Source organism: Salmo salar, chromosome 13 (assembly GCF_965601325.2).
Source record: "Salmo salar chromosome 13, fSalSal1, whole genome shotgun sequence".
In the NCBI taxonomy this organism is placed as follows: Eukaryota; Metazoa; Chordata; class Actinopteri; order Salmoniformes; family Salmonidae; genus Salmo; species Salmo salar.
In genome coordinates, this window is record NC_138303.1 from 100435922 (window position 1) to 100454801 (window position 18880).

The window sequence follows — 18880 nt, forward strand, 5'->3', positions numbered from 1 at the left end:
ACAACACAACCATCACTTGAGATAGGAGTTCAATTAATGAGAAACATAATTTCTGTTGGCAAAGGGGCTTTCAGCTTTAATGACTTGCTGCAGTATGCAAGTGCTCAGACTCAGAGCTCTTCGGACCCAGCTCCACGAGGGGGCTAAAGGGGGCTTACCCCTCTCAGTTCAAACTTGCGCCCCCTCAGTTTTAGTTTTGTCCTTTATAGAAATAGCAAGAAGGTTTAAAATGATTGAGTGACAGGTTGGCGCAAAAACAAATCTGTGTATCCGCTGTGCTGTGTCAGGAGGGCTATGAAAAGTCACTGGGTGGTTAGGTATGACTCCTTTTGGGTTTCCATAAAAAGCCGGAAGAGTCACTTCTCATCTGTGGTAGGCTAAGTGAATAATGTGATGCGCCTGTAATATTTGATTTATAAGGGCGGGGCCAAGTTTACAGTTGAAGCTGCTTTACTCATCTGCCTCATGCCCCACCACTACCAAGTTGAGTAAGCTTCTTAGCTAGCCTACCCACCCTTCCACAAGCGCTGCCAGGATAATGGCTCTACCTCCAACTGTTCCTGATGATCTTGTAACAGTGGAACCAGCCCAGGTTAGCCTAGAATACTACACCAGCCACAGGTTTTCTGTCCAAAAATGTTAATTTAATAGCAACTGATTCATGAGAAGAGAGTGGCTGGAATACTCGGTTACTGCAGATACGGCATTTTGTTTCCCATGTCGAAAGTTTTGTGTTGGGACCAATGCTAACGCAGACAAGAAATACATGGTGGAAAGTACAGTAGGCCAGCAGGACAGAGGAGAAGAGACTGAGTGTATGGCACACAGGGCCTCCACACATTGGATGCTGTCATTGGTGAGATGTCAGCGAACGCAACAGCCAACTGGTGGAGGCCCTGTCTGCCATTGACCAAGAGAGCCATGACTTTCTAGATCTGAAATAGGTGAAACCGTTTGGTGGAAGCTGAGCTTAGTGTCACTCAGCAGTTTTTGCAGACTGAAATCGCCTGCTCTGGCTCCAGTGAGGACAAACAGACCTCACTTGATATCCTGCAACGATTCTCTGGACCTGCACTGAAACATGGACTGACTTTTGGGGCGTCCACAGCTACACGTAATAACTCATTTTCCACTTTGACAAACGTGCTCAGTCAGCGAAGAAGAAGCATGCTACATCCGAGGAAAGCTCAACTAATCCAACTGTCATTTGAGGAAATTTCAGGGAGAATGGAATAATCGATTACTCAGGAAGTTCCACAGAGCATCAAGGAGGTTGCAACTCTTTTTGAAAAGGTAACATTGTTTCAATCTAGCTGGTTGGTTTTGATCAGAATCTTGCTTTAGCGTCTATTGTGCTGTCCATGGACGCTATTACTTCTTGGTCCAAAACATTTGAACTTCTATGTTTGTGATATAAGCAGAATTCAATATAATTCCAATGCAAGAACCCAAATGACGCACCTGGGTATAGCTACATATCGGTCTGTTTCTGTCAAGGGTGTGTATGGGAGGCGAAGTCAGGTGCAGGAGAGCAAAAATCACAGCACATAAAAACAATAACGTGCCAAAAACACAGAACATAGCAAAAGTAAAGCGCCTGACAATAATCCACATAACAAACAAACAATTACACACAAAGACAATGGAGGGGAACAGAGGACTAAATACATGCAGTAATTATGGAATGAAAACCAGGTGGGTAATGGAACAAGACAAAACCAATGGAATATGAGAAATGGAGCGGCGATGGCTAGAAAGCCGGTGACGTTGATCGCCGAACGCCGCCCGAACAAGGAGAGGAGCCGACTTCGGTGGAAGTCGTGACAGTTTCATTAGAAACAGATACATTCTATTATGGTTTTACATTTACATTTACATTTAAGTCATTTAGCAGACGCTCTTATCCAGAGCGACTTACAAATTGGTGCATTCACCTTATGATATCCAGTGGAACAACCACTTTACAATAGTGCATCTAAATCTTTTAAGGGGGGGGGGGGGTTAGAAGGATTACTTTATCCTATCCTAGGTATTCCTTAAAGAGGTGGGGTTTCAGGTGTCTCCGGAAGGTGGTGATTGACTCCGCTGTCCTGGCGTCGTGAGGGAGCTTGTTCCACCATTGGGGTGCCAGAGCAGCGAACAGTTTAGACTGGGCTGAGCGGGAACTGTGCTTCCTCAGAGGTAGGGGGGCCAGCAGGCCAGAGGTGGATGAACGCAGTGCCCTTGTTTGGGCGTAGGGCCTGATCAGAGCCTGAAGGTATGGAGGTTTTCTTGGCAGCCTATTGGTTTTCGTTGCTGTAAATGGAAATGTACGTATTGGAAATGAGTTTATGGTAGGCTGGCATTAGAGGTTGGTGGCATCTTAATTGGGGAGAATGTGCTCGTGGTAATGGCTGGAGTGGAATTAGTGGAATTGTATTGTTTCCATGTGCCGTTCTCCCCTCAGCAGCCTCCTGTGACTGGCATTGCTTAATTGATTACATGGGTTGAATTTGATTCACAGGAGTGTATTGTGTCATATTACAATGTGTTGCTGAACTCATGAGCGAGCAGCATGATTTTCCCTACCAGCTGTGTCTCACGTCAGAATTAGACATTCATCCTTGTTTCTGAAATGTCACATCAAAATGTTTAAGGTTAGATTTAGGCATTAACTCTGAATGGTTAAGGGTTAAAACAAAAATATAAAAAACAACTATCATTGGATTCAAACTTGCAACCTTTGGAATCAGAGGCAGATGCTTACACCCATCCACCAACTTAATATAAAACTTGAGTCATTGGCATACATGGACACCTTTTGTTTTTAAGCCTTGGATTTCTAATCCTCTGTTGTTATTGGATTTTAATAGCTAGCATTTCGATGGCCATAACGAATAGATATGGTGACAGCGGACACCCTTGTTTAACTCCTCTTGACAATTCAAAACTCTCTGAGAAGTAGCCATTATTTACTATTTTACACCTGGGGTTGCTATACATTATTTTTACCATTTTATACGAGAATCACCGAAATTGAAAAAATCCAGTCTTACTTTATCAAATGCCTATATACCAGGCCTGGCTTCTTAGATGTTTCATGATGTTCTATTATTTCTAGTAGTTGTCATATATTATCTCCAACGTATCGTCCATGTAAAAAACCTGTCTGATCAGGATGAACAATACCTGGTAAAACCTTTTTAATTCTGAGTGCTATGCATTTCGCTAGTAATTTTGCATTACAACATTGAAGTGTAAGGGGCCTCCAGTTTTTTAGATAGACTGGGTATTTATATTTGCCATCTGGGTCTTGTTTTAATAATAGAGAAATCAGAACTCCCTGCTGAGTACCTGACAGACTACAATTTCTATAGGAGTAGTTAAAACAATCTACAATGGAGCTTTTAGTATATGAAAAACAGCTTGATATACCTCTACAGGTATGCCATCAATCCCAGGGGTTTTTCCAGACTGAAAGGATTTAATAGCTTCAAAGTTCTTCCTCTGTAATTTGGCCTTCGCACTGCTCTTCCTGTACATTTGTTAATTTCCCATTTTTTTAATTATTATTCCTTACCGTAATTTTCATTCAGTGGGAGAGGATGGGACGGAAAAGAGAACATCTTCCTAAAATAATTAGCTTCCTCTTTTAAAATATCATTCGGAGAATCATAGATGACTCCGTCTTCAGTGACGAGTTTCTGCAAATTCTTTTTGTTAGTGTTCCTGTATTGTAGATTCAGGAAGAATTTGGTGCATTTTTCTCCATATTCCATCCAGTTTGCTTTATTTTTGTAATAGATTACACTAGATTGTTCTTGAATAAGTTCCTCAAGTTCTTTTTGTTTTTTTCTCTAACTTATTTTGTATGTCTGTAGTATCGTTTTTATTGCTATCAACCTGTACTATTAGTTCATGTTAGTCTTGTCTCTTTAGCCAGAAACTGCTTTTTTATTATTGATGAATATTGAATTGAATTGAAAAATATTGAAAAGGTATTCCAAACAATAAGGGACCTATATTATACTGGAAAAATTCAGTTATAAATAATTTTGTCTTACTTATAAATAAGTTATCTTCCAGTAAACTTTGATTAAATTTCCAATATCCCTGTCCATGTGGAAAATCTATAAAAGAGTTATGTGAATACCAATTAGATGATGATACGGTCGCATTCTGTCTCCTATATAAACTTTTTTTAACCTTTGATGCAAGAGAGAAAGAGACAAGAAAGTAGTCTCCTCAATGTATATCTCACTAGGTCGGGGTTTTTTAGTCTCCAAATATCCACTATTTCTAATGTGTCCATAATATTTGTGGTTTCCTTAAGGGCACAGTGATGATAGCTTGTAGAGTGATTACCTTTACGGTCCATTGAGGTACTTAACACTGTGTTATAGTCTCCTACCATAATGATATGATCATTTGTTGCCTGTAAGTTCAATAAATTGGTATAAATGTTTTCGAAGAAGTATGGCACATTCTGATTTGGACCATATAGATTAATGAGCCAAATCTCTTTTTCGTCCACTTTCATATTCAAAAAGATTCACCTTCCATTGCAAATCATTACTGACTATTTGCACATTCAGATTGACATTTTTGTTAATTAATATCGGCACCGAGCTGGAAATGGGTGCACCTCAGCCATGCTCAAGGTCCTAAACGATATCATAACCGCCATCGATAAAAGACAGTACTGTGCAGCCTTCTTCATCGACCTGGCCAAGGCTTTCGACTCTGTCAATCACCACATTGTTATCGGCAAACTCAATAGCCTTGGTTTCTCAAATGACTGCCTCACCTGGTTGACCAACTACTTCTCAGATTGAGTTCACTGTGTCAAATCGGAGGGTCTGTTGTCCGGACCTCTGGCAGTCTCTAGGGGGGTGCCACAGGGTTCAATTATCGGGCCGACTCTTTTCTCTGTATATATCAATGATGTTGTTCTTGCTACTGGTGATTCTATGATCCACCTCTATGTAGACGACACCATTCTGTATACATCTGGCCCTTCTTTGGACACTGTGTTAACAAACCTCCAAACAAGATTCAATGCCATACAACACTCCTTCCGTGGCCTCCAACTGCTCTTACATTCTAGTAAAACTAAATGCATGCTCTTCAACCAATTGCTGCCCGCACCCGCCCGCCCGACTATCATCACTACTCTGGACGGTTCTAACTTAGAATTTGTGGACAACTACAAATACCTAGGTGTCTGGTTAGACTGTAAACTCTCCTTCCAGACTCACATTAAGCATCTCCAATCCAAAATTAAATCTAGAATTGGCTTCCTATTTTGCAACAAAGCCTCCTTCACTCATGCTGCCAACATACCCTCATAAAACTGACTATCCTACCGATCCTTGACTTTGGCGATGTCATTTACAAAATAGCCTCCAACACTCTACTCAACAAATTGGATGTAGTCTATCACAGTGCCATCTGTTTTGTCAACAAAGCCCCATATACTACCCACCACTGCGACCTGTATGCTCTCGTTGACTGGCCCTCGCTACATATTCGTCGCCAAACCCACTGGCTCCAGGTCATCTATAAGTCTTTGCTAGGTAAATCCCCGCCTTATCTCAGTTCACTGGTCGCCATAGCAACACCCACCCATAGCATGCTCTCCAGCAGGTATATTTCACTGGTCATCCCCAAAGCCAACACCTCCTTTGTCGCCTTTCCTTACAGTTCTCTGCTGCCAATGACTGGAACGAATTGCAAAAATCACTGAAGCTGGAGACATATCTCCCTCTCTAACTTTAAGCATCAGCTGTCAGAGCAGCTTACTGTACCTGTACACAGCCCATCTGTAAATACCACACTCAACTACCTTATCCCCATATTGTTTATTTTTTGCTCTTTTGCACCCCAGTATCTCTACTTGCACATCATCATCTGCACATCTATCACTCCAGTGTTAATTGCTAAAATGTAATTATTTCGCCACTATGGGCTATTTATTGCCTTACCTCCTTAATCTTACTACATTTGCACACACTGTACATAGATTTTCTATTGTGTTATTGACTGTACATTTGTTTATCCCATGTGTAACTTTGTGTTGTTGTTTTTGTCGCACTGCTTTGCTTTATCTTGGCCAGGTCGCAGTTGTAAATGAGAACTTTCGTTCTCAACTGGCCAACCTGGTTAAATAAAGGTGAAATGAAAAAAATATATAAATAACATCTTTTGAGTTCCTTTGTCCATGACAGTAAATTATTTCACCACTCCATTCCTTTTACCACGCAACTTCATTTAAGGATATAAAGTGAGTTTCGTGTAAACAGTATATGTTATATTCCTTTTCTTTTAGCCACGTAAAGACTGATCTTTTTTTATAATCTGCTAAACCGTTACAATTATAACTGGCTATACTTATTTCACCCCTTACTTTAACTAGATACTATTCTCAGTCAAAATTGACCATAATTAGTGCCTGTAAAGTTACTGCCATCAGAGGTATTATGACGATCAAAATTAGAGCTTTCAAATGTCTGATATTTAGAATTCAAGAAATAGGTTCTAGCAATATTTGTTTTATTCCCTTGCCTGTTTGCCTGTGAGCCAATGCCACAGATGTTAGAAAATTGAGACAAGATATTATGTGTGTAGTAAATCTGAGTAGGTTGATGTGTATGATAATGGATGTGATTTAGTGAGTGTGTACGATGTCTGTATAAGACAAAGACTATAATGTATGCCGTCCAAATAAATAATAACTCCACCAATTTGCATGGTTGAGTGTCTGTGTGTGTGTAACATGTAGTGTGTATAGCCTTAATATTCATGATGATAACTGTAATCCATATCGTATCACCGACATAGGTGCATCATAATTACCTTAACATCATTGAAAAACACATCCCAGCATTTCCACAGAAATTGACATTTCACATGATCATGAAAGACACCTTTCATTACTCTACAGCATGTACAAGTCCATATGTGTAAGCGAGCATGTAATTGAGTATGTGTGTGTTCATATCCACTTCAGTGTTCAGATATTTTTTCAGTTCTCATACTTTCTTTTTGTCTTAACCTGAAGTCCCTGTAGAATTTAGTACATCCATGGTGTTATGGAGCTGTCTCGGGAATAGCTGTCCATCTATAGTTTGTCCACAATGAGAAAGGCACGCTTACCCTTCTCCGTCTGTTGCCTTTGTACGGGATACATTCTCTTACGACGTTCGTTTATATAGTCATCATAGATTTTTAATGTTTGTACGTATAAATGTACCAATAGCTGGGTTTCTGGATTTAAGGCTGTTGCTTGGCAGGACCTGTGAGGGCAATCATATTCAACTGTAACCAGGTTTCCATTCAAAATGTAAAATTAGTCAAATTAATTTTGTGAGAAATGGCGTTGGAAATGCTTTTATGTGCAAATATTGATATTATAATAAGAGTTAAATGCGATGCAAACCATTAAACCGTTTTTTTATTTGGTATATGTGAATTTAACATCAAGTTATTTTGATGGGAACACATCTGGTGGGAAAACACACAGTTTTATGCAGAAAATCTGTCGCCAATAGGATGGAAACCTAGCTTGTGTAACACTTTTGTGGAGGAGAAAAAGTATACCATCTAGTGTTCAAACATGGTTTTACAACAACATTGGTGAGGATGGGCTGTCTGTAACAGTCCCACTGATCACTAGAACATTGATCTGTGACAGTATTGTTTTCCTTCAGAAAAAGACATTCAGAAATAAAATGTTCCCACACATAGGCCTACTTAATCAATGAGAGTTTGTTTATTTGCAAGGAGACCAACAAGCTCCTATTGAAATCAAGAATAAAAAAGTGCAAATCTAACAAATTAACATTATATTTCTCTCTAACATAGTTAGTGTAACTTGGTGATACATGAGGGGATTCAAGTCTTTTCATAGCATTGTATTAGAGCAGCTCTCTTAAATCAATGCAGAAATGAGGTGCCTTAGTTACAGTATGCAAAACATCATACATTCTATAGTCCTCTAGTCTTACAATTCTATGTAGAATTAGTAGCACTGAAGAGAAGGTATGTCTATCTTCCTCTTTCCAAAAGCTAGGTACTTTGAGAACAGAAGGCTCTGTCTATTCCCTCATGGGCTCTTTCCACTCCAAGGCTATCTCTGATAAGCTACCCAGGAAAAGGATAAATGCCGAAAAACAAGGTCTGTGATAAATACAGACTAAGGAGATCTTATACATTTTGTTGAGAGATAATCAGCTAACGCCACTTTTTGTGAATTTTCAAGCACTTATCAAGCAATCGGAAAGTATTCAGACCCCTTGACTTTTTCCACATTTTGTTACGTTAGTCTTATTCTAAAATTAAATCGTCCCCCCCTCAATCTACCCCATAACGACAAAGCAAAAACTGGTTTAGAAATGTTCGCAAATGTATAAAAAAAAAAAACGGAAATATCAAATTTACACAAGTGTTCAGATCCTTTACTCATCTTTGTTGGAACACCTTTGGCAGCGATTACAGCCTTGAGTCTTCTTGGTATGATGCCACAAGCTTGGCACATCTGTATTTGGAAAGTTTCTCCCATTCTTCTCTGCAGATCCTCTTAAGCTCTGTCAGGTTGGATGGGGAGCGTCGCTGCACAACTATTTTCAGGTCTCTTCAGAGATGTTCGGTCGGGTTCAAGACCGGGCTCTAGCTGGGACACTCAAAGACATTCACAGACTTGTCCCGAAGCCACTCCTGCGTTGTCTTGCCTGTGTGTGTGTAGGGTCGTTGTCCTGTTGGAAGGTGAACCTTCACCCCAGTCTGAGGTCCTGAGCGCTCAGGAGCAGGTTTTCATCAAGGATCTCTCTGTACTTTGCTCTGTTCATCTTTCCCTCAATCTTGACTAGTCTCCTAGTCCGTGCCACTGAAAAACATCCCCACGGCATGATTCTTCCACCATCATGCTTCACCGTAGGGATGGTGCCAGGTTTCCTCCAGACGTGACACTTGGCATTCAGGCCAAAGAGTTCAATCTTGGTTTTATCATACCAGAGGATCTTGTTTCTCATGCTCTGAGAGTCCTTTTAGATGCCTTTTGGCAAACTCCAAGCGGGCTGTCATGCACCTTTTAGTGAGGAGTGGTTTCCGTCTGGCCACTCTACCATAAAGGCCTGATTGGTGGAGTGCGACAGAGATGGTTGTCCTTCTGGAAGGTTCTCCCATCTCCACAGAGGAACCCTGGAGCTCTGTCAGAGTGACCATCGGGTTCTTGGTTACCTTCCTGACCAAGGCCCTTCTCCCCCCGATTGCTCAGTTTAGCCAGGTGGCCAACTCTAGGAAGAGTCTTGGTGGTTCCAAACTTCTTCCATTTAAGAATGATGGAAGCCACATTGTCCTTGGGGACCTTCAATGCTGCAGAAATGTTTTGGTACCCTTCTCCAGATATGTGTCTCAACACAATCCTGTCTCAGAGCTCTACGGACAATTCCTTCGACCTCATGGCTTGTTTTTTGCCGACATGCACTGTCAACTGTGGGACCTTATATAGACACGTGTGTGCCTTTCCAAATCATGTCCAATCAACTGAATTTACCACAGGTGGACTCCAAGTTGTAGAAACATCAAGGATGATAAATGGAAACAGGATGCACCTGAGCTGAATTTTGAGTCTCATAGCAAAGGGTCTGAATACTTATGTAAATATGTTTTTAAAATTTTTAATACATTTGCAAACATTTCTAAAAACCTGTTTATGTTTTGTCATTATGGGGTGTTGTGTGTAGATTGATATTTTTTTAATCCATTTTAGAATAAGGCTGTAACATAAAATGTGGAAAATGGAAAGGGGTCTGAATACTTGCTGAATGCACTGTATTAGCCATTTCTGAGACTCACTTAGCTAATTTCTTTGATAAAGCAGTAGCAATACAAGCAATACAAATATATATTCAGAGCCATATCCCTCTAATGCTTAGGGAAGATCTCATGTCAAGTGATATTGAAGTGTTGTGGTTTCAGGTTCACCTATCTCAACTAAAGCTTGTTCTTTTAGGGTGTTGCAATAGACCACCAAGTGCTAACAGTCAGTCTCTAGATAATGTGTGTGAAATGCTTGATAGTGTATGTAATATAAACAGAGGTCTACTTTTTTGGGGACCTGAATATTGACTGTTTCCATCAAGCTGTCCGCTCAAGAGGAAGCTTCTCACTGTAACCAGTGCCTGTAATCTGGTTCAGGTTATTAATCAACCTACCAGGGTGTTTACACTACAGGAACTAAACTCCACAAAAAAAGAAACGTCCCTTTTTAAGGACCCTGTCTTTCAAAGATAATTCGTAAAAATCAAAATAACTCCACAGATCTTCATTGTAAAGGGTTTAAACACTATTTTCCATGCTTGTTCAATGAACCATAAACAATTAATGAACATGCACTTGTGGAACGGTAGGCAATTAAGGTCACAGTTATGAAAACCTAGGACACAAAAGAGGCCTTTCTACTGACTCTGAAAAACACCAAAAGAAAGATGCCCAGGGTCCCTGCTCAGTGGGTTAACATCTCACTGCAAGTACTGGCAAATCTGGTGCAGTCCATGAGGAGATGCACTGCAGTACTTAATGCAGATGGTGGCCACACCAGATACTGACTGTTACTTTTTATTTTGACCCCCCCCCCCTTTGTTCAGGGACACATTATTACATTTCTGTTAGTCACATGTCGGTAGAACTCGTTCAGTTCCTGTCTCAGTTGTTGAATCTTGTTATGTTCATACAAATATTTACACGTTAAGTTTGCTGAAAATAAACAGTTGACGGTGAGAGGATGTTTCTTTTTTTGATGAGTTTATATAATCCACATGTAGTTATCACATTTTTTACTAATACTGTAGAACTTTGTTCTAAAACTGTATCCGTACCCATTGAATGCAGTGATCTCAATATAGTGGCTATATCCAGGAAAGACAAGATTCCAAAAGCTGTTCCTAAAATAGTGTATAAGAGATCATACAAAATATTTAGCTGTGACTTATGTAGAAGTAAAACATATTTGGTCTGATGTGATTAATAAGAAGCATCCAGATGCTGCACTTGATGAATTTATGACATTGCTTCTTCCAATTATTGATAAACATGCACCTGTTAAGAAACAGACTGATAGAACTGTTAAGGATTTAATGAGGAATTGAAGAACGATGGTTGAAAGAGATGGGGCAAAAGGAGTGGTTAATAAGTCTGGCTGCACATCTCTTATTGAGATTTGAGAAATTATGTGACTAAACTTAAAAGAAACTTATGAAAACAAGGTCAATGATGGAAAATAACTTGAGTACTTTAAATTAAATTATGGGCAGGAAGACATTCAACTCCATCTTCCATAAAATCAGATGGCTTATTCAACACAAAACCATTTAATGTTGCCAATTATTTTAATAATTACTACATTGGCAAAGTGGGCAAACCTAGGCAGTAAATGCCAACCACGAACAGTTGAAAGAAAAGAATGACAGAAAAGCATTGTAAGTTTGAATTTTGTAAAATTAGTGTGGAAGAGGCAGAACAATTGTTATCAATAATGACAAACCTCCTGGCATTGACAACTTAGATGGAAAGCTGACCTGCCACTGTCAATAAACAAAGCCTGTGTCCATGTCTGCTGATGATTCAACCCTACACGGGCCAGCAACCACAGCTAGTGAAATCACTGCAACCCTAAACAAAGAGTTGGTCAGTTTTAGAATGGGAGGCCAGTAATAAACTGGTCCTGAAAATATCAAAAACTAAGAGCATTGTATTTGGTACAAATCATTCCGTATGTTCTAGACCTCAGCTGAATCTGGTAATGAATGGTTTGGCTGTTCAGCAGACTAAATGATTTGGTGTTATCTTAATATTGTAAATTGTCATGGTCAAAACATTTTGATTCAATGGTTGTAAAGATGGGGAGAGGTCTCTCCGTAATAAAAAGATGCTCTGCTTTTTGACACCGTCATCCCCTAAGCAATAATATGCATGCTAGTCTCTCTTGGCTAAGTGTTGAGGAAAGACTGACTGCATCGCTTCTCGTTTTTATAAAGCATAATCAACTTACACACAGCACTTACCCCACCAGACATATTTTCACAGTTCCCAGGTCCAGAACAAATTCAAGGAAACTTACAGTATTATACAGAGCCATGATTGCATGGAACTCCCATCTTATATAGGCCAAGTGAACAGCAAACCTGGTTTCAAAAAATAAATAAAGCAACACCTCACGGCACAACGCCTCTCCCCCATGTGACCTACTTGTTGCATGTATGTACTGACATGTATGTGGAACTGAGTGCACACACACATACTACATGTTAATGTTTAAGTGTAAAGTCTTTTGTCTGTAATGTCTTTTTCGTGATGTGTCGGACCCCAGTAAGACTAGCTGTCGCCATTGGCGTCGGCAAATGGCGATCCTAATAAAAAAAGGCATCTTTCTTCTACCTCCCTCGGGTGTGAGTTCTGAGGTGTCCCTTGATATGGCTGGACTGACTGAATCCTTTCCCACAGACAGGACAGGAGTAGGGTTTCTCCCCTGTGTGGACCCTCAGGTGGGTCTTCAGATGGGCAGACCGGTTGAAGCGTTTACCACACACGTGGCAGCGGTACGGTCTCTCTCCAGTGTGGATGCGCTGGTGCTCCCTGAACCTCCCTGAGTAGCTGAAGCTCTTGCCACACACACCACAGTGGAAGGGCTTCTCCTTATTGTGAGAACACATGTGGACCTTGAGGTAACTGGTAGAGGTGAATGACTTCCAACAGACTGTGCAGAGGATTTGCCTGTGACTAGTGTCACCACTGTGTGGTACTGTATGGGATAGCATGTGTGCCTTCAGTTGGGAAAGCTCACAGAACACGGCTCCACACTGAGTACATGAGTGTGTCTGGGTGTCCTCCTCTGGTCTCCTTTCTGGATCTCTTGGAACACTTTCAGTGTTCTCACTCTGTGTTCTAGAACAGGCTGGATTTACTGCAGAGAGGGGCTGAGACTGAGGGGAGTCACTGGTTGGTTCTGATAGTGATACTCCATAGCCCTCTCCATCAGGTTCTGTTTTGATCTGTCCAGTTGTGTTGGTCAGTAGAGAGTCTCTCTCGCTGTTCTCCACAGTTTGGGGAAGATGTGTGGGCTGAGATGGCTCCTGATCACAGTCACTTTTCACACAGGGAGGAATGATTATGGAGTCTTCTTTGGTATCAGCCTCCGGCCCTTGAATCTGCTCTACCTCCTGACGGGTCCTGAGTTCACCCTGTTCCTCTTTAATCTGTGTGGGCTCTGGGTCCCTCTGCCCCAGACTGGGGCTCCACTCCTGCTCACAGCGCTGTTGCTCAGGGGGAGTTTGCTGCTCTGAGACCCAAGAGAGAATGGGCTGAGGAGCTGTGGGAAAGAAGACAATTTACATCAATGACAGCTGTTGATGCTTGATTGACAAGACCACCATTGAGTTAGCTAGCTTGTTCTGGGAATGACATAGCTATGGCTCTGGCTGAATCCCATATCAACCCTTCCACTTCCCCTCACTCACTCATCCATCCATCCATCCATCTGCGCATTCACGCGTGCCTCTGCCATACACACAAGTGTACCAAAGCTGAGGGAGTGAAATTTATGGAGGGTGTAGTGCAGTGTTTCCCAAACTAGAGGTCGCGAAAGAAACTGACAAATTGAAATACTATCAAAAGTACTGTCAGACTGATTTGTAATAGACTGTCATATCCCCAATTTAAAAAGGTAAACATTGGGGTCGCAGGACAAATGGGGTCGCAGGACAAAAAAGTTTGGGAACCCCTGGTGTAGGAGCTAATTAGACCCTCCGATAACCACCTGGATCAAGCCACGGCACTGCATTATTTGAGTGTGTTGTACCAGCGCATAGGCGGCCAGTGAGTTTTAAGTTTGGGGAAGCTAATTGTCACCATTAAAAATACTTATTTTAGAATAATGCATTCCATACATCATCGCATTTGCAAACTTATGTTAGTTAGCCTGCTATTCCTAATGTGATGAAAAGATTGGATAGCCATAATTTTGGCTCATAATATAACTCAAAACACAAAAAATAGCATGGCTGACCACGTAGAGTAGGGCACCAGCGGAGAGCATTGGCCATATCCCCGATGAGCGCACACATTCACTCTATCATTGTTGGGTCAGTGCCACTTGAATGTTTATTTTTGGACAATCATTTCCTCCTCTATGGTAGATGGATGTCATTGTATTTGTTTCTCCCCTTCTTGTAGGCCTATTATATGAATCAGACAACGCTGTTAGCAGAGTAAGCTACCCTGAACTTTTTGTCGTATAAAAAAATAATTCTGCTAATGTCTCCAGTCATATAAAGCGTAGTAGAATGGCATAAAATTTGTTTATAAAAATGCCAGATTTTTCCAGTTGAAAGGAGAAGAAACGTATCTGATATAGCTTATAGACTATCCAATAAGGTAGGCTATACTGTTCGCTCAATTAAGTAGAGAATTTTTATGACTAAAAGACAGTCTTTTCATGATCTTCTCTTTAAAGCAATAGCCATTTGCTTTCCAAACTGTTTTCCTGTTTTCAAACTGGGTTCTGTTCTTCGACCAATCGATTGTTTGGAAATGTTTTAATCACATGCACGTGACCAATAGGGCCTGACCTATAGCATATCATAATCACATCAATAAATTGGTTATAACAAACTCTGAACACCGTAACACATCACAGCAAAATGGATGCAGAGGTGGTGACAAACTCGAAACGGGGGAATGTTTACTGGTTGCTAAGGAGGTAAAGGGGACATCAGATGTGTGGAATAAATTTGAGTAGTTGTGGAAAATACTGCAGATCAAGAAAAATAAGGTAAGGCGCAAGTGCTGTGTGCATATTGTGTGTCAAACAGGTGCTGTTAGATTACAATGTAATTTTTCTGACCGTTCGGAACAATGAAAACAACAGTAAATAAATTCGAAGAGTACCAGAGAGTATGTAAAAAAAATGTTTTAAAGCCTTTATTACAGCAAAGACTAAAAACAGTCGCATGCATTCGTGAATGCAATTGCCGAAATGGAGCGGTTTATTTATTGTTTATGCTAATTATTCAAGGGTCGCCATATTTTGTTTTAAAGCAAAAATCCTTGATTGCACTTAAAATCATGAATGACTCGTATGCTGTGTGATGACATTAACTAATTAATTGATAAAGTACCCTATATACAGTGCATTCGGAAAGTATTCAGACCATGACTTTTTCCACATTTTGTTACGTTACAGCCTAAATCTAAAATGTATTAAATTGTATTTTTCCTCAATTTAGACACAATAGCCCATAATGACAAAGCAAAAACAGGCTTTACATTTTTTTTTTGCAAATGTATAAAACATTTTTTTTTGTTACCCTATTTATCTAAGTATTCAGACCCTTTGCTATGAGACTCAAAATTTTGCTCAGGTGCATCCTGTTTCCATTTATCATCCTTGAGATGTTTCTACAACTTGCTTGGAGTCCACCTGTGGTAAATTCAATTGATTGGACATGATTTGGAAAGGCACACACCTGTCTATATATGGTCCCACAGTTGACAGTGCATGTCAGCGCAAAAATCAAGCCATGAGGTTGAAGGAATTGTCCTTAGAGCTCTGAGACACGATTGTGTCGAGGCACAGATCTGGGGAAGGATACCAAAATATTTCTGCAGAATTGAAGGTGCCCAAGAACACCACCAAGACTCTTCCTAGAGCTGGCTGCCAGCCAATCTGAGCAATCAGGGGAGAAGGACCTTGGTCAGGGAGGTGACCATGGTCACTTTGACAGAGCTCCAGTGTTCCACTGTGGGGATAGGAGACCCTTCTAAAAGGACAACCATCTCTGCACCACTCCACCAATCAGGCCTTTATGGTAGAGTGGCCAGACAAAAGCCACTCCTCACTAAAAGGCACATGAGAGCCCGCTTGGGGTTTGCCAAAAGGCACCTAAAGACTCTCAGACCATGAGAAACAAGATTCTCTGGTCTGATGAAACCAAAATTGAACTATTTGGCCTGAATGCCAAACGTCACATCTGGAGGAAACCTGGCACCATCCCTGCGGAGCAGAGTACATAGAGATCCTTGATGAAAACCTGCACCAGAGCACTCAGGACCTCAAACCGGGGTGAAGGTTCATCTTCAAACAGGACAATGATCCTAAGCACACAGCCAAGACAACGCATGAGTGGCTTCGTGACAAGTCTCTGAATGTCTTTGAGCAGCCAGAGCCCAGACTTTAACCCGGTCGAACATCTCTGGAGAGACTTGAAAATAGCTTTGCATCGACGCTCTCCATCCAACCTGACAGAGATTGAGAGGGTCTGCAGAAAATAATGGGAGAAACTCCCCAAAAACAGGTGTGCCAAGCTTGTAGTGTCATACCCAAGAAGACTGAAGGCTGTAATCGCTGCCAAAGGGTCTGAATACTTATGCAAATGTTATATTTCATTTTTTTTTTTTGTGCAAACATTTCTAAAAAACAGTTTTTGCTTTGTCATTATGGGGTATTGTGTGTAGATTGATGAGAAAAAAACAATTTAATCAATTTTAGAATAAGGCTGTAACATTAAAAAAAATTGAAAAACCAAGGGGTCTGAATACTTTCCAAATACACTATATCTTGTTAAACGACAGGAGGATTTATTCATTTGAATTTCATGCATGTTTTATTATTTTAAAATTGGAACAGGAATTCCATCATTCATCCACACAATATTGCATGACCCTAAACCCGCCTACCCCGCGGATATAACAGTGTGGACTGCTGGTTATGAACTAACCCGCACATCACTACAATAAACCCATCAACTTCAGGACACAAGTGTGTGGATGTGGATGAAGGACGGGCTGGTTGAATGAAGAGAAAACGATACATTAAAAAAAATACATTTTTGTACAATTTATTCTTGTACATTGAAGTTTCTGTCATTCTTTTTAGGCCATCTGGCATTAGTACGTGAGCCTATAAACTTCTGCGCAAAATAGCCTACACGCCTATCGCCAAATGTTTTTGTGAAGGGGCAAAAAAGGTTTGTTGATACACGGAGGCTAAAATGACAATGTCTGAGTTTAATTCAATAAGAGAAAAGCTGTAAAATGAAGAGTTGAAAATAACGAGAAGGTAGGGCAAGAAAAGTAATGAAAGATTTGGTGAAGTGGTAAAAGAGGATGATAGCAGTGCTGTGATGATTGTGAGGCACTATAAAAATTTGAAGTCACAAGACGGGGACATCAAACAGGCCTATGGCACATCAAGGGAACTGTAGCCTACTGTTCAGATGTTTTAAATGTTAACTGAAATCTGGACACTGACTGTAGATTTTACCTTTCACATAGCCTTAATATTAACTCCTGCCGAATTAAGCATTAATTGCAGTAAAATTATACACCAAATGTGAAATGACTCAGGAACAGGAGTGGAGAAATATGATTTATTTCTTTCAGCATCTTGAGAGAACGTAAATGCACAGTTAGAGATGTCTGTAGAGGTGCTATCTTCACCAGCATCATGAAAGCTGATATTTCAACCACATAAAACATGCATCCAAGCCAAACTGAAATATTATTAGAAACATGTTGGGTCATTTTCATAGCTTTCCATTTCCTTACAACCGGTTAAACTGATGTCATTTTAGTAATGTTACTAAACGTCTTTGCTCCACAAAAGAAGCAGAGATTAAAGAGAACTTTACCATGTCAACTAGATTGAAGCATTCAATCTATCAATTGATAACATTCTGGTGAACAAAGGTTTATTTAGTCTTATAGGGCAACATATATTGACAGAAGAGAAGCCACATGTATCTAATTATAGACAGTTCACTAACACATCAAGAGCTTGGGACTATAAGGTTATATCTGCAAGATGATGATTCTGAGATAATTGGCTTTAAAGTTCCAAACCCCTCATTGGTTTAAATGGTGTCAGCTAGTTTTATCTTGTATTCTTTTAAGCTTATCAACATGGATTGGGGTATTTAGAGTACTATATTGGTAGAGACCATTGAACAGAACAAGGCTATGTCAACTCATTTTTTACAAAAATGCAGACAGAACTTTGTCCCAAGCTCTCGAAATACAATTTCCAATATTTTGGTAGGCTAAGAAGAAACATATCTAAATTAGGCCCCAAATAAATGGCTCTTTCACCGACCCGATTCCCAACGTTCACCAAAAAACGGCCCATCACTAGTACACCAGTGGGAACTCCGCGATTTCGCGCTGATGAAAGATAAGAGCCATACGTATCGAAAGCAATGATTATTTAAGTTTCTAAACGTTAAAACACTGCGTCGGGATTGTAGTTCACGTGAGGTAGTCGTGGGCGAAGTTAGTGGCTGAAACTATAGAAGGCAGAATGCTGCTTAGTGTTTGAGAGCTAGGCATCCACCGTCTCTGCCCCACAGAGTCAACTATTGTAGAAAACAATGTAACTTTTCTAGCTGTTTAACTAATTCGTGTAAATGACAAAGTACAGTACAGTAATCTAGCTAGTTACATACCCGGTAGGACTGGTGTGATCAAGTGTCGTTTCAGGTATTGGTTCTCTCTCTTTGTCCGGGCTATTTCTTCCTGGTACTCGGAGATCGTGTCTCCGACCACTCCAAGTATCTCCTCCGCAGCTTGCATCAAACGCTCAGTTAGATACACATTCAGATATTGTAATTTAGTCATTGTTGGACGATTATAGGGGGGGAAATATCTTCCCGAAATACACGCAGCTAGCTAGGGCTTGTTGTGAAACGTGAACGCTGTGCGCACGGAAGTGACGTTGGCACTCTAGTCACATTCACCATAGAAATGTAGGCACGTCAAATTAATTGATTAATCATATCAATAGGAATGTTTTGATAACAATGCAGTACTGACCATTACCTCATCCATGCAACGTTTTGCTGGCACTGATTAC

The 18880-nt window shown here is 40.5% G+C and overlaps 1 protein-coding gene across 1 annotated transcript; it reads right to left on the reverse strand.

The window, feature by feature from the left end:
- Window positions 1–11097: 11097 nt before the first annotated feature.
- Window positions 11098–18811, reverse strand: LOC145850151 (uncharacterized). The gene is made up of 2 exons (XM_014138642.3): window positions 18474–18811; window positions 11098–13345 (listed from the first exon to the last, which is right to left on the reverse strand). The coding sequence occupies exons 1-2, from the start codon at window positions 18643–18645 to the stop codon at window positions 12411–12413; spliced, it is 1107 nt and encodes a 368-aa protein (XP_013994117.3). The 5' UTR covers window positions 18646–18811; the 3' UTR covers window positions 11098–12410.
- Between the last annotated feature and the right edge of the window lie 69 nt (window positions 18812–18880).